At 36.4% G+C, this 16,599-nt stretch overlaps 1 protein-coding gene across 9 annotated transcripts in view; it reads left to right on the forward strand.

Moving 5' to 3' along the window:
* Positions 1 to 16,599, forward strand: part of cspp1a (centrosome and spindle pole associated protein 1a) — a 56,036-nt gene that overhangs the window by 36,960 nt on the left and 2,477 nt on the right. For 3 of the 9 annotated variants that reach the window (XM_087309438.1, XM_087309437.1, XM_087309436.1), the window contains 6 exons: positions 905 to 1,044; positions 3,819 to 3,956; positions 6,300 to 6,343; positions 6,514 to 6,577; positions 9,192 to 9,274; positions 10,526 to 10,676. In XM_087309438.1, coding sequence (XP_087165564.1) covers positions 905 to 1,044; positions 3,819 to 3,956; positions 6,300 to 6,343; positions 6,514 to 6,577; positions 9,192 to 9,274; positions 10,526 to 10,676 — 620 coding nt within the window. Of the gene's footprint in view, positions 1 to 904; positions 1,110 to 3,786; positions 3,957 to 5,760; positions 6,344 to 6,513; positions 6,578 to 9,191; positions 9,275 to 10,525; positions 10,677 to 16,599 lie in introns of all 9 variants that reach the window. The other 6 variants (XM_087309440.1, XM_087309441.1, XM_087309439.1 and 3 more) reach the window with 3 other exon arrangements.

The following is a 16,599-nucleotide window of genomic DNA, read 5'->3' on the forward strand; positions in this document are numbered from 1 at the left end:
ATCTTGTTATGCATAGTTTAATCAGACAGACGCCCCTATGGATGATAATTTAATTGCATCCCACATTTACTGTGGATCATTTACTTTTCAAATGTGTATGTGTGCGTCGTGCATCACATACCAAGATTATTTCTTATTGGATATTTACCAAAATACTTCCCCCAATCACATTCTCATCTCATTTTCATTAGTCAACGAAAATGTCAGTATGTTTTTTTGATATAGTTGTCGTTGTCCTCACTTAATTTTTATTTAAAAATAAACTGTTCAGAACAAGGAAACAATTGTGCTCGAGGCTAACAGTATGTAATTTGAACACTTGTACAGGCAGATTTTCGTTTTATATTGCTGTCAGAACATAAACAAGGAAGCTGCTTGCTCTATATAATTTTGGTCACACTTTACAATAAGGTTCATTAGTTAATGTTACTTAATGCATTTACTAACATGAACAAACAATTAACGATACATTTACTACAGTATTTGTTCATGTTATTTAATGTTAGTTAATGAAAATACAGCTGTTCATTGTGAGTTCATGTTAACTCACGGTGCATTAACTAATGTTAACAAGCATGAGTTTGGATGTTGTTAATGCATTAGTAAATGTTCAGTTATGATTAATAAATGCTGTACAAGTGTTGTTCATGATTAGTTCATGTTAGTAAATGCATTAACTAATGAACCTTATTGTAAAGTGTTACCATAATTTTAAATTTTCTGCTTTTAAAAACACATTGTGCAAGCTTATTTTGACAGTTTGATTAAAAAAGATCAGAAAAGGGTCATTCATGTACCCCGCCCATAGACCCACAATTCAAGAAAGTGGTCAAAAGTGAAGAAGACATGTTAAAATGCCTGATTTAAACCGGACTGTACATTGTGCTCACATGTGCTTGAACAGGCCAAGAGAGCAGCTCCAGGAGGATATTTTTGATGTGGAAAAACTACGCAAGCAAGCCCCCATCAGGAGACCAGCTTCCCACACCACTGCAGCGGCCAACATGCAGAACCTACAGGAGTTTAACCGTCTCAAGTACAGAGGTAAGTCTGACACTGAACTCTTCAGTCAGCCTGTAATTTCACTCCCAAAAAGACTCATTACAGCTGTGAGGGCTTTCAAAATCCCATTCACCAGCTGCTATTACCTTCATATATCCACCAGCAGCCACACTCATTTCCTCCTGTTCATGCCTTCATCCATTGTTTGCTTCAGTGAATCATAATAAACTTCCATCTGCCCTCAAAAAATCTATTTAATGAAGTCTAAGAGATTTCCGTGTCTTTTCATTGAAGATTTGTTCACCCAAACTCTTGCTGCTGACTTTTCATAAAGAGATATAAATCCACACGTGGTTTAATTCTAATGTTCTGAAGATGTATGACTGCTTTATATGGTGATTGTACAGTATTTACAGTTTTGTTTTAGTCTGTTTTACACGTTAGAACAAGCTTCATTTTTTTTCTTAAAATCTCAAAAGTGCAGCATGACACACAACCATGAACCTCATTGGTTCTCACATGTCAAGTAAGCATGCTTGAGCTGTGGAACGCTGTAAGCATTGTTTGCTGATTTTAATATTTAACTAAAAACATTATTTCAATCTGTTCATTATAAAAAGCATGCCTTTCGCTTCTGAATACTTGGATTGAAATGTGCAATCTGTGTTTTTCTGTATGATTGTTTTGACTTTTGAAACATCATTGTAATTGAAGCGACAGAAATCTTACTTTGTGTTCTGAAGATTAATGAAATTCCTTTTTGTTTTTGAAACGAGGATAAGTAAGTTATATTACAGTATACAGTAGGGTATATGCATGCGATAAGGTATATAAAAGGGTGTTATATACACTCACAGGCCACTTTTAGGTGTACCTATCTTTTTAGGTGTACCTTATGCAAACCTGTAGTCAGCCAATCACATGGCAGCAACTCAATGCATTTAGGCATATAGACATGGTCAAGACAATCTGCTGCAGTTTAAACTGAGCAACAGGAACAGGAAAACAGGAAACTGAGGCTACAATGTGCGCAGGCTCACTGAAATTAGACAATAGAAGATTGGAGAAACGTTGCCTGGTCTGATGAGTTTCTATTTCTGCTGCAACATTTGGATGGTAGGGTCAGAATTTGGCATCAACAACATGAAAGCATGAATCCATCCTGCATTGTATCAGCGGTTCAGGCTGGTGATGGTGTAATGATGTAGGGGATATTTTCTTGGCACACTTTGGGCCCATTAGTACCAATTGAGCATTGTGTCAATGCCACAGCATACTTGAGTATTGTTGTTGACCATGTCCATCCCTTTATGACCACAGTGTACCCATCTTCTGATGGCTACTTCCAGCAGGATAACGTGCCATATCATAAAGCGTGAATAATCTCAGACTGGTTTCGTGAAGATGACAATGTACTCAAATGGCCTCCACAGTCACCAGATTTCAATCCAATCCAGTACCTCTGGGATGTGTTGGAACAGGAGATTCGCATCATGGATGTGTAGCCGACAAATCTTGTAAAATCATGTTAATATGGACCAAAATCTCTGAGAGAAATTTCCAGTATCGTGTTGAATCTATGCAACAAGGAATTAAGGCAGTTCTGAAGGCAAAAGTGGTTCCAACCTGGTAAAGATTAAACAGGAGATTTTCATCATAGCTATTATGAAGCTTGAAGAAATTGATGTAATTTAAAAGGCTTAAAAACAATTAATCTATAGAGAAGAAAACCTGGTCATGGTTGAATGAAACCACAATTTCTTATTTTATGTCCAAGGTGCTGCTAATTTGTTTAGCTAGAGCAAGGTTTTAAGTCCCCTTAACCTTCTCTTTAGCTCAGAAGATGGATTCAGCAGATCTCTTTTTCCATCTGGCCACTCATGAGGTGAAGTAATGGTGGCATCAGTCATCAGAGCCTCAGCAGGACAGAACTGAGCAGCATTTCTGTGAGCCGTGACTCAGCATCGCCTGGCTCTGTGCACTGACTTTGTCATGCTCTTTCCTTCAGCTTTCATTCGTTCTCCTCTAGAACTGGACAATTATGTATATACATCACTTTTTTGGTTCACATGATTCATACTAAACAACAGACTAAAAAACAAAAACAAAAAATAAAATAAAAATATATATATTTTTAAAGAGTTGAATATTTTTCTTAAATCTCTAACCCAAGCTTATTGGAAATATGTGCCCAGGACCACATTTTTGAGAATTGACAAATATGTACCCTGGACTACGTTGTCTTGCAATTTTTGTTTTTACAAATCAACTAGAGGCCGCCATGTACATTTTTGATGATCTGAATTACATTACTAGGGCAGGTTTTCTCACATCTTCCATTTTGTAAATCTATCAGAAGCTGCCGCTGTATACATTTCTGCAAATATTAATGTTCTTCTCATACAAATATATGAGAGAAGCAGGTCAACTTGTTGTTGTTAAATTTGAATGTCTTGCCCTTACTGTCTATGAAGGGTTGGAGGGCTCTTGGATTTCACCTAAAATATCTTAATTGTGTTCTGGAAATGAGCTAAGGTCTCTGGGGATTGGAAGAACATGATAAATTAATTACAGAGTTTTCAATTTGGGTGAACTAACACTTTAAGATCAAGTAGGTGTTTGAATAGAAAGTGATCTTTGAATAAGTAATGGTGCGGCTCTTTTTTTTCTAATATTATACAGTATATGATGAACCACACTGATTGGCCATACAAGTCAGTGTTTTCAGCGACTGAATCATAGTTTGTATCTCTCTGTATTATCTGTACGTGATGAGGAGGAGAGGATGACCATTATCTTTGTGTATGTGTTGTCAGATGGAGCATCTCGTGAGGAGATGAGACAGGCATATCCTGAACCCCCCAGTGATGATCACAGTCTAGATATACAACAACAGGCTCTGTTACGACAACAGCAGAGAACCATCAACAACCTGAGGACAGGCAGAGCTGCAGGTCAGTCTGTCTGACATTTCATTTCACATTTCTGTAAAGTATGTTATAATTTTTGGTCAAGGTAATTGCTGGAAAGATTGAAATGAATAGTTTTATTTAGTAAGGATGTAACATTTAATTAATCTGAAGTTATTGGGAGGATAAAAAGAAAATATGCGTAGCTATGGGAACATAAAATATGTGATCACTTAAAGGGATAGCTTTCCAAAAAATTTAAATCCGTCATCATTCAATCATTCTCTTCGATCATCATTCAGAGTTTCTTTCTTGTACACTAAACAAGATGCTTGTGAATGTTAGAAAAAATAATTTCCCCCTCAACATTCTTCGGAATATCTTGTTTTGTGTAGAAGAAATAATCACATTAAGGTTTGAAACCACTTGAGTTTGATTATATGGTGAGGGATTTTTCATTTTCAGACTATCTCTTTAAATTCTGTTTCTCTGGATTTATTAGTTATGGGTTTGAGTAAAATGTTCATTTTTGTAGTGTTTTGCAAAAATCTGTTACATTTCTTCCCATTCTAAAGAAAAATAATGTAATTTAAGAGTTTTTTTTTTGTCTCATCCAGAAAACAAAAGTGACATTTGCCATTAGTAGTCTACAAAAAACCAAAAATCAATAGTTCATACAAACATAACTAGAAATGATTAAAACACTACCTGACAAAAGCCTTGTCGTCAATCCAAGTTTAAGCAACAAAAAATAATAACTTTTAGTTGATTATTTGGTATCAGGAGTGGCTAATATGAAAGGCAACGGCTTCTAGATTACATTAATTTTACCAAAATAAAATATGTTCATACCTTGATTTTTAATTATTTAATTGCTTAGATAAAAGTCTTGTCACTTGAAAAATACGCTCTGCGCTGCAGAAATAGTGTACAGTATAGAATATAAAGTCATGGTGAAGAAGATAAACATGAATATTGTGTATGACTCTCATGAGCTTGGAGGACTGCATCCATACATCTCTGCAGTGACTCAAATAACTCATTAATAAAGTCATCTGGAATGGCAAAGAAAGCGTTCTTGCAGGACTCTCAAAGTTCATCAAGATTCTTTGGATTCAATTCAATGCCTTCTCCTCCATCTTACCCCAGACATGCTCAATAATGTTCATGGTTGGTGACTGGGCTGGCCAATCCTGGAGCACCTTGACCGTCTTTGCTTTCAGGAACTTTGATGTGCAGGCTAAAATATGAGGAGCGCTATCCTGCTGAAGAATTTGCCCTCTTCTGTGGTTTGTAATGTAATGGGCAGCACAAATTTTTGATACCTCAGGCTGTTGATGTTATCATCCACTGCAGATCTCTCGCACGGCCCCATACTGAATGTAACCCCAAACTATGATTTTTCCTTCAGCAAACTTGACTGATTTCTGTGAGAATCTTGGGTCCATGTGGGTTTCAGTAAGTCTTCTGAAGTATTTGTGATGATTGGGAAGCAGTTCAACCGTTAATTCATTGGAAAAATCCACCTTCTGCCACTTCCTAATGATCAACTAGAAGTCAAGTTATTATTTGTTGCTCCTACAACCGAGATCAACAAAACATTTCACAATTTGGACATTTATTCTCAGAATTAGTTAACATTTAAACATTTCTAGTTATAGCTTGATGCTGATAAGTTTACAAACAAGCTATGAACTTGTAAATATTAGATGTGAACTTGGAATGCAGAGGAAACAGTGTGAATTGTAAAATGTAAATTGAAAACAAGATTTAAATTGCTGTTTTTTTTTTCTTTTAATTGAGATAATTGTAAAATAAAACTTTTCTTTTTATGTTTTTGTGGAAACAGGCTTCCATTTTCAACATTGACAACAAGGACGATATTTCAGCGACATATTTATGATTTTTGATGTATAATGAATGAATTCTGAAAGATCAATTGATACCAAGAGGCTGTTGAAAAATGTTTGCCATTACACAATAAATAAAATGTTCACATTTCTTTCATCCACGTTTCACACATGATTACTGTTTTACTGTATTTGTATTAATAAATGCAGTGTTGGTGATCATTAGAGAAAATTAATCGGGTCACTTTCATGTTTTCACTTTAATGTTAATTAATGTATTCACTAACTAATAATGAACAATACTTTTACAGCATTTAATGCAGCATGTATTTTTATTTATGTTTACAAGGATGAATAAACTCTGTAATACATGTGTTGTTCATTGTATGTTCATATTAGTAAATACATTAAGTAACATTAACAAGTACAAGCTTATTGTTAAGTACCCCAATCGGTAAGAAATTTTGACCTACTACTGAATATGAAAAAGTATATAATGATTTCTCTGAGTACACTTATACCTGTATTCCCTGGCCAGATTACTTTGACCTGGTGTCTTCTGATCAGCATCATCATGAGTGGGTAAGTAAGAGTTTCAACACTCTGGTAAACACGGATGCTACTAAAAATTCAGACTCTGTTTTCCATGACCCATTTTTCTGAGCCCTTAAAGGGTATCTGCACTCCGCTAGTGCATTCTGACGGTTCTGCTTATTGACTTGACATTTTTATTGATGTGTTTATCCCTCCAGAGGCAGAATTCAGCAGAGAATCTGGGCAGACGTTTGCTGCTAGACTCTGAGAGAGCTTTTATAGGTGAGTTTGCCTAAATGAGAAATAGAGAGAAGCACTTTATTCACCAATGTGGGAGTCACTCGTAAACCTCTGACTTTTAGATTACATTACACATGCATACTTAAAGGTAATGTGAAGTGCTATGAAATGAGCCTTTTTTTATTCAATGTTTGACGTAATCTGAACTGAAAAATTAAGAGAAGGTGCGATATAGAGAAAGCTCCTAGGGCTGGGCGATATTGCAAAAAACACTATCACGATATCATGTTTAACATCATTTGATATCGATAATTATAAAAAAAAAATTTTTACAGTAAATTTAATAATATTAGGATTTTTTTTTATTTAACAACTTTATTTTAATTCAAAAACATTGATTATAAATCACTATAAATAGCTTTAATAGTCAAAAACCTAAATGTTTAAAGAAAATATCTGATCTCTTTATAATAAAATAAACATAAATGTTAAAGAGACTCTTAAACCTAATAAATAAAATGTTAGAAAGTGTGAACAATGGTGAAAAATAAATACTGAACAATCAAAGCAAACCTTAAGGTGTGAGTAATGATGATACAGTAAACCTCAAACTCTGCCAGAACACAATTTATGATAATCAAATCTGAGCTTTCAAGTAAAGGAACCAACAATTATTATTTTTATACATATTGCAACATTACAATAGTATTTCAGTTTTATTTAGTTTAAGGACTATGGGGCCCTGTCATACACCCAGAGCAACAAGGCGCAAGACGTGTATGGTGCGATTTGTTGCTTTTTTTTTAGACCAGCGCAACCCTAATTTTCACGTTTAGCACAACGTTGTTTAAATAGCAAATTCGATTGTACCACTTTGTGGAGCCATGGGTGTGCTGTCTAAAAAGGAGGTGTGTTAAGGCACATTGTTGGCACAGTGTAAAGCTGGTCTAAAGTCCAGCGCAGAGCATGTTAGATATGCGCCTATGTAGGTTCAAACACATACACATTGTTTAATACACACAGGATACATAACAATATCTTTGCATATGAAAACCAATAAAGGATTAAAATATTACAAAAATATTATTATTATCTACACAAATATAAAATCCACAACCTCCATACCTTCAAGTCGGGGGGCTTTTTTCAGTTTATTCATGACAATTTGCATTCTTATTATAATGTTGTTATTATTAGTAGCTGTATTGTTTATTATATGCATATTTCTAATTGTTTTAATGAAACAAGTTTGGATTTGGCGAGGCAGTGGCGCAGTAGGTAGTGCTGTCTCCTCACAGCAAGAAGGATTGCTGGGTCGCTGGTTCGAACCTCGGCTCAGTTGGCATTTCTGTGTGGAGTTTGCATGTTCTCCCTACCTTCACGTGGGTTTCCTCCGGGTGCTCCGATTTCCCCCACAGTCCAAAGACATGAGGTACAGGTGAATTGGCTAGGCTAAATTGTCCGTAGTTTATGAGTGTGTGTGTGTGTGGATGTTTCCAAAAGATGGGTTGCGGCTGGAAGGGCATCCGCTGCGTAAAAAAAACTTGCTGGATAAGTTGGCGGTTCATTCCGCTGTGGCGACCCCGGATTAATAAAGGGACTAAGCCGACAAGAAAATGAATAAATGAATGAATGAAGTTTGGATTTGTCCACTTGTCAGGTTTTGGAGATGTGCATTATCATATGGGGCAGTAGGATGTGTGTTTGGATAATTTTTTTTTTGACCTCACTTAATTATTATTGTTAATTTATTAATTTGCTGGAAATTAGAGCTGAATTTAGAAATAGTTTTGAATCAGATCTTTGTGCTTAACAAACTAAATTAAATATGTAGGCTAATGGATGTCTTCAGTGAAGCGCGTTCAACACCATTTCCTTATCCACGAAAGTAAAAGAGTAAAGTAAAGAGGTTAAGTAAACAGGCCAAATGGAGGAGGCTCGCACAAAGGGTGTTTAACTGTTTTCTTCCTAGTGAAGCGTTCAATTTTTCCACTTGCAAAGTCTGCCATGTAAATTGCAAATGCGTCATGGCGCAACACAACTGATTCCTAAGTGTCAACATAAGATGACACTCTGATTGGTTAATAGATGTTATACTTAAAACACACCCATAACTCATTAAGAGAATAAGCACAACCCTGTTAGACCATGCGCCGGATGCAGAGTGTTTTTTTCCATCATTAAAATATCAAAAGTAGATCTGGACACGTCTTTAATGCTTTTGCGCCATTCGCTTTAGACTTTAGATTGTTAAAATAGAGCCCTATACGTGTATATGTGTGTGTCAGTATGAATAGCATGCGGTGTGTGCGTGACTCTGCAGTCATTCACTCAAACAGCTTCTGTCACAGCCACCAGGACCTGATGACAGCGAGTGTGACAGCTATGAACACCAGACAGACGAGAGATTGACTCTGGGTTGAGGATAATGCATGTGAGAGAGTTCGCCAGTCACCTTGTATATGAGCTCTAAAAAACAGTCTCATTCTCAGCCATTAAATGCCATTTCATTTGCTCCGTTTCAATTACCAAGCGTTGATTGGCTTGAATCGTGCATGTTGGAGCTGGAGAAAATCTCGAGAGAGGAAACACTGCAGAGCCTGCTGTTGCTTTACACTTGTCGACGGTAAATAACCAATCAGTTGTTTCTACACAGACCCCAGTGGAGATTCATTCCTTCTACAATCCCGCCGTGACCAGAGAATGACAGCCAGAGTTAGGAAACCAGATGTGAAAGATGTAAGAGACTTCAGTTATACACACCTAAACCTCACTGAACAAGGTGAAGCCATTTAGCTCTGTTCCAAAACCAAGCTGCGTTGGTATTTGTATGTACATTTAGAGACCAAATGATTGGCTCCCCTGTATATTTTATTCCCCAACAGAAATGTTTTCCACCACATTTCTAAACATAATTGTTTTTATTAACTCGTTTCTAATAACTAATTTTTAATTTTTTTTCTCTTTGACATGATGACAGTACATAATACTTTACTAGATATTTTTAAGGTACTAGTATTCAGCTTAAAGTTACATTTAAGGGCAATTTAATTAGGCAAGTTTGAGTAATTAGGGAAGTTACTGTATAACGATGGTTTGTTCTGTAGACTATTAAAGAAAAAATGCTTACAAGGAGGCTAATAATATTGACCTTAAAATGGTTTAAAAAAGAAAATTAAACAAGCTTTTACTTTAGCTGAAATAAAAAAAAACGAGTAAGACTTTCTCCAGAAGAAAAAAAATATGGTAACACTTTATTAACTACACACACTGAAATCCCTAATAAGTTGACTGAACTAAATTAATTGAGTAAACTCCTTGCCTCAATTTAATTGAGTTATGGAATCTCACAAAACTTGCATATTTAAGTTTATTTAACTTTATACTTAAATTGTTCAGTTTACCAACTAAGTACTATCTACAAAACCGGCAAGTTAAATAAACTTAAATATGCAAGTTTTGGGAGACTCCATCTCTCAATTAAATAGAGGCAACGAGTTTACTCAATTAATTTAGTTTGGTCAACTTATTAGGGTTTTCAGTGCACTATCAATCCTCTATTAAGCATTAGCAAACAGTTCATTCATTATCTGTTTGATTAATAGACGTTGGTAAGCAGTTCATAAATACTGATACAAATGCTGTATTTTTGACTTATAAGCATGTTTATAATGTGCTTAATAATTCTATTTTTATACTACAATGATTATTTTTAATTAATTAAGTATTGCATTAATTACAAACTAGTTATTTAAGAGTTGGTTAAGAGTAGGGGCTATTTTAAGATCATTCAGAATGCATAAGTAAATGATTAATAAACTATTCAAACTGACATTTATAAGTCTTATTATTCAGACATATACTAAGGGCCTTCAAAGCCTTCGGGTTGGGTTTGGAACAGAGCTGGAGTGTTTTGTTTTGTTCTCTCTTTTACTGAAAGCATCCACAGAGTCCCTGCACTGAATGACTGTACTATTGTTTTGACGCTAGGATGTGGTAAACGGGTACACTCGACCTGACAGCGCTCCTGACAGCCAGTCCCTGCACTCGCTAACCATCACAGAAATAGAGAGACTGAGGGAGCGCTCAAAAAACAAGATGACATCGCTGAATAACATGAGGGAACGGGACTGGAGATCAGGTCAGCCACTCTTAATGCAAAAGTAAAATCGCCTACAGTTGATTTGTTCCACTCTCGCTAGACTTTTTTGGATTACCGTCATGAAGTCTGTTTTACACTGAAGCTTAATATGCTGAGTATAATCAGAAGCACAGGAATTAAAGGATTGGAAAAGAGCTTTAACTATAAAGAAATCAATAGAAGTTTAGTTTGTAATTTAGAAGTTTTGCTAAAAACCTACCTGCAAATGATGTATAAGCTATTTACAAATGTGCTTTGAATCTTTTTGCACTAATTTGTCCACAAGATGTCTACACTGATCCAGGCTGTTGTTTGTTTTACAGTTGTAAAGGGAAAATGACTTTTAATGTAGACAAAGACATATTTAATCACTTTTTGATAAAGTTATTGCACTATAGACTGATTTAGAAGGTGCGACATCAGGCATCAATATGTGTTGTCAAGATGTAATCTTTATAGTGAAATGTGTTGTGCACTCATTTCATGATAGGTCATGGCCCCGTTTATTTAAAAAGCGCATTAAAGCTGAGATACAACCTAAAAGACGACAATACAACACTTACTATCACAATCATCAGCACTTTTAATCGTTTTTTTCAGACTTATAATATGCTGTTGTTCTATTAGAGTTTTCATTCCAAAATGGCCGCCACGCCATCTAGTGGCTGTTTCCCAAATTGCACCAGAGTGTCGCCTCTTGGTGATTCTATGCTCTTTGGTGTGCGCTTAACTCTGAGTCTGCTCAAGATTGATTGACCGAACTCAGATCAGCTGTTCTGAAACCGAAAACTCTGACTTGACTTACAGAGAGATACAAATCACTGAGTTCAAGTTTCAACTTCGATTGGTTGATCCTCCTTACTAAAACAGGCCCCAGGACATGCAGTTAAACCCAGCTCACACAGCAATATAAACATTTCTAATAATCTTTTACAATAATAGTTTGTCGGAGCTAACTTGTTAGTAGTGTTTGTTGCTTGTTAACAGACCTAAGAGTGGATTGTCAAACTTAATGTCACAATTTAGCATTTCGTAACTAGAGATATGCCTCAATTTTGTAAAATAGAATAAGAATCCTAAATCAAGTTGAAATTTAATTCTTTAATGTGAATTTGCAGAAAATCCTAATTTGTCATATTCATATCATAAGCCTTAAGATAAGACACTTTCTGTAATACACCCCATGGTCCCCATGTCACACTGTAAGATCTGTTGTCATAATGTCAGCCTAAATGACAATCAAGATGCTGATACCTCACAGCAAACATAGTGTAACCCAATGACTTTAAATGGAGTATGGTCAAGCGTTTCCAAACTGAATTGTGGATCCGTCCAGTTGTGTTGGGTCAATTGCTCACTACAGAAGGTGAAAAATTCACAAGTTTTCAAGCGATAATGCAGGTGTCAGCTAATCAGATTGTTTTCAAGAGTTCACACTTAGCTGATGATTTATAAAAGCTTGTTTGGCATGCTGTCCCAGGAGAGAGCCCCGAGCTCAAGGGCTCCTCGAGCCCGGGGCTTCCTCCCGTTGGCAGAGCGAGAGGGGAGCCTGAGCTCGGTGGATCTCAGAACTCCCCTGCTGCGGTAGCTAAGGGAACACAAAGGGGTTAGACAAAAGCTTGATTGTTATGTATGTTGAATGTCTTTGGATGGTGGGAGGAAACCGGAGAACCCAGGGAAAACCCACACGGACACGGGGAGAACATACAAACTCCTCACAGAAACACCCACTGGTCCTGTGGAACCAGGGCTGGCAGTGTTCTTGCTGTGGGGCTCACAGTGCTAACCACTGGGCCGCCGTGCCGCCCAATCAGAGGTAAAGGAGGAGAATAGAGGAGGAGGGGGGTTTCTTCCAAACGAAGATAAAGTGAACTGAAAACTGTGGCTATTTATAGTAGCTTAGGGCTCATATGATTGGAAAATAGTGATTAGCAAATGCGAGACCGGCCGTGATAAATCATAAGCACGTGATCCTCTCGAAATTAGTTTATGAATAAACTTTACTTATGCAAATTCTAGTGAAGACGCTAACCAGTCATATTCGTGGAACACCAGAGAATAGCAGAGGAAAATGTTCTCACGGTTGCTAATCTCCCAGTGCTTTATGATCAATCGTATAAGTATCATTTTACATTGTTTTATATACTGCAAATATGTCCCTTTTTGTGTCTTGGTACAAGCTGGAGGTGATTGGCTGTCGTTTCTTTGGGTTTCCAACAGTGTTGACCCCTCTCCCCGCTTCATGTGAACAGGGGTTGCATTCCAGTCCCTTCTCTTTTTTTTTATGGTTATCTTCCCTTCGTCTCATTCCCTCAGGTGTACATTATTGATTATGTTGCAAAAGTGTCTACTACTGGCAGAACATTACAATAGGTTATAAAATGGAATGTGCTAAATTATTGGTGCCCATTCCTGTTCCTGGAAATCTACTGTCCTGCAGAGTTCAGCTCCAACCCTGATCAACACAAATAAACCAACTAAGTAGGACCTGCAGGAGCAGCTGGTAATTAAAGACAGGTGCATTTAATCAAGGTAACAGCTGAACTCTGCCGGAAGGTAGATCTCCAGGAACAGGATTGTTCATACAGTATAGGTGCTGGATGGGACATATGAAGCCACTTGCACCCTTGGTCAAAATTTAGGGATCAAGGGAATATCCATGTAAGCTTTCCTCATTCCCTTGAAATGGAACACACTTGGAAATGGCTATGGGGATTCCCCCCAGAGATCAAGGGAAGGGAAGTTTGCGAGTGGTTTCTAAAAGTGGAGTGGAATGCAGCCAGGGTGTTATTAGACCCTTTCTCACATACAGACCTTTCCGGAAAATTACCGGCAATTTTCCGGAAAGGTTGTATGTGTGAACAGGTCCTTTTTGAAAATACCGGTAAATTCGTTCTGGCTATTTTCCGGAAAGAGAAGTTGTAACATTAGTGGCAATTTGCCGGAATGCTGCGCTGTGTGAATGCAGAAGGAAGATTGGCGGAGAGAGCGCGTGCACGTCTAGAACGTGCTGACGTGAGACGTCTGCTTTAGCCAATCAGAACAGTCAGACGCATTCACGTCCGCGCGGTTTATGAGAATAAAAGCCTTTGAATATTTTTCCAGAGACATTTAGCTGCTAGAAGTTAGTCAGATCACGTTTATATGTTCTTCTTAATGCCAACTGTGTAAATAATCATTGATAAGATGCTTATGATAAGCCATTGTTTGTTTACCTTCAAGCTTTGCGTGTGCCTGTGAAACAGCCTGTGATCACCTGCACACGCACATATTATGAACATCTGGACATGCGAAAGTGATCCTGCGAAAGTTGTTCACAATATTGATCATCCACAGAGTTTGTAATTTAGTCAAATGTTTACAAATACAAGCGCAGCCGTTTAAAGCTCATTTGTGGTGAATGATGTCAGAATTTACCGGTATTTTGGAATGGATGTGTGTATGCTCTTTTCCGGAAAAATTCCGTAGCGTCCTCGCCTGTGTGAACAGCACTTTTTTGTAAATACCGGTCAAGTCGTTCCGTAAATTTTCTGGTATCACTGTGTGAAAGGGGCTATTGTTACTCATGGTTGTTTTCAAAACTAAGCAACAACTACAAAAAACCTTTCGATATTTTATAGAGGTGGTTTGAATGAAGTTGTCACACTCCTATTGTTTGTTGGTTTGATGCTCATCCGTTTTATTAGAGGGAATATTTGATTGGCTTACAGTTAGCTTGTTGTCAAATGTCAAACTCACAATCAAAAGGTGCGTTCGACATGAAGCAAAGCTGCAGTCGGTGATCAACGAGATTAGCCGAGCGCAGGCGGCGAAGGAGTTGAAAGCGAAGCCGTCAAGCCAGACAGCTGGACTCTTCAGGGGTCAAAGTTGCTGCAGTCATTATGACCGATCACATGGCGTCATCATCATTTATTTATTTATTTTTTATAACAACAAAAGATTTACAAATAAAACAGAATACAGTCTCTACAAACTATAGTTCATTTTTAAACAATAAGGGAATAATGAATTAAACATGACAAACGCATGAGAGAAATAAGAGGAAACGAGAGGCTAATATAAACATAAAAGCCAACAGGTCTAGTAAATACAAAGCAATAAGCACAAATTCTAGGAGCTTAAAAATCACTCTAATAAATCTTGTTTGAATATGCTGAGAAGAGGTTTACATTTATTTACATTTATAGACATAAAACTTGCCATTATATATTTTAAAATAAAAACCAAAACAAGGTGTTTTGAATAAGTCTGAAACAATTAAGATTATTTTGGATAATAAAAGCATTTTCAAAAAAGCACTTTAATCCGAAAAGATTGAACAAAAGGACATTTCTAAAATAAGTGAGCTACACTCACTAAGTTTTCCAGAAAGACCAGGTGTAAACGGCTAGACAGGAAAAAAAAAAATATATATATATATATTTTTTTTAATCCTAAAAAGCTTTTTATAATTATTTAATATAATAGTTATTTAACTTAATTTGTTAAGAAACTTTTAGGGTGGCAGGATCAATGATGATAATTATTTTATTACAAGTCTGTAAAACTTATTTGAGTTAAAATTTAGGTTATTTACTAAAATATATGATTTAAATTGTTGATGGAGCTGAATGCAGTAAATAGTCTGTAAAAAAGGTGCAAACAAGCCAGACTTTATAAACAAAACATTTAACAAAACATGATTACTGCAGTAAAATTTTTGTAACGTAAAAAGTCTTTTATGTGTACAAGAAAGAGAGGGTATGAAATGTGAATTGTTTGATTTGAAATTTGTGAATCGGAATTTGTCCAATAATAAGCCCAAAACACACTTGTTTGTTGTCATGCGGTGAACTCGGCCAATCGTGGAATATCGGTGTTGTCATGAGAGCTCGTGCAGTCGCTCTTCAGATGCTGCACCGGCTAATTCAGTCGTCTGATCTCAGAGCGCTGTCGCAGTACTTTGATGCCACGGCCCACATGTGACAGTCACGTGACGTCGGCGCAGCATCAATCCGGACAAAATTTCTAACCAGCATGCACCGCTTTAAGACAGATTTTGATCGATCTGCACAGCGGTGCATGAAGTCGAACGCACCTAAAGACTACATGTTGTTAGGCATGCGGTATAAGATTCTGATGGTATGATAAACTTGGATAAAAATATCACGGTTCATGGTATATTTTACTTCTCTAAAATATATTGTTTTTCAATGTCGGGGTAAAAAAATCTTTTTCCCCTTTGAACACAGAGTAATTTATTTTTAGAAACATTTAAAATAGTACACATAAAAAAACTTTAAAAAACAGTAAACATGTCAGGCTGAAAAATTTAAATTAATTTATCTGCTGTCTTTATTTGTTTCAAAAAAATATTTTTTTACTATTTAAAATGGCGTCTTTGGATATCTTTTTTGTTGGAGATGTTGTTGTCCTAAAAAACTTGTCCTACTCTGTTACAATAGTTGGGTTAAAAAACCCCAACATATAACCCATCTATAGGTTATCATAGCACCTTCCCAACTATGGGTTATTTTAACCCAGTGCATTGGGTTATTTTGATTAAATGTTTTTTTTTTTCATTCTGGTATTACTATTGCTCATATTACTAGTACTACTATTAGTTTAATAATTATGGCTGGGTAAATAAAAAAAACATACAGTTTTCAAAAATATTGAAAATGCTTCATTTCATTACACTTTAGCTCCAAACACTTTTGTTAAAATAAATTAAGAATCACAAACAATGAAGAAACAGAACAAAGTGCAGACAGTTAGAAACTGTGCAAGCAGAAAACCCTCTGTTGATGGAGCAGAATATGGAGCTGTGTGCTGTAGAGGCTGGCCAGCAGCTGCAGCAGGCTCCACTCAGTGTCCACAATGTACAATACATTTTAACCACATGCAAAAGTTTCTAAAAAATAGTCTTGGATGGTAAAATGAA

The sequence above is a fragment of the Danio rerio genome, chromosome 24, assembly GCF_052040795.2.
Source record: "Danio rerio strain M-AB ecotype USA chromosome 24, GRCz13ab, whole genome shotgun sequence".
In the NCBI taxonomy this organism is placed as follows: domain Eukaryota; kingdom Metazoa; phylum Chordata; class Actinopteri; order Cypriniformes; family Danionidae; genus Danio; species Danio rerio.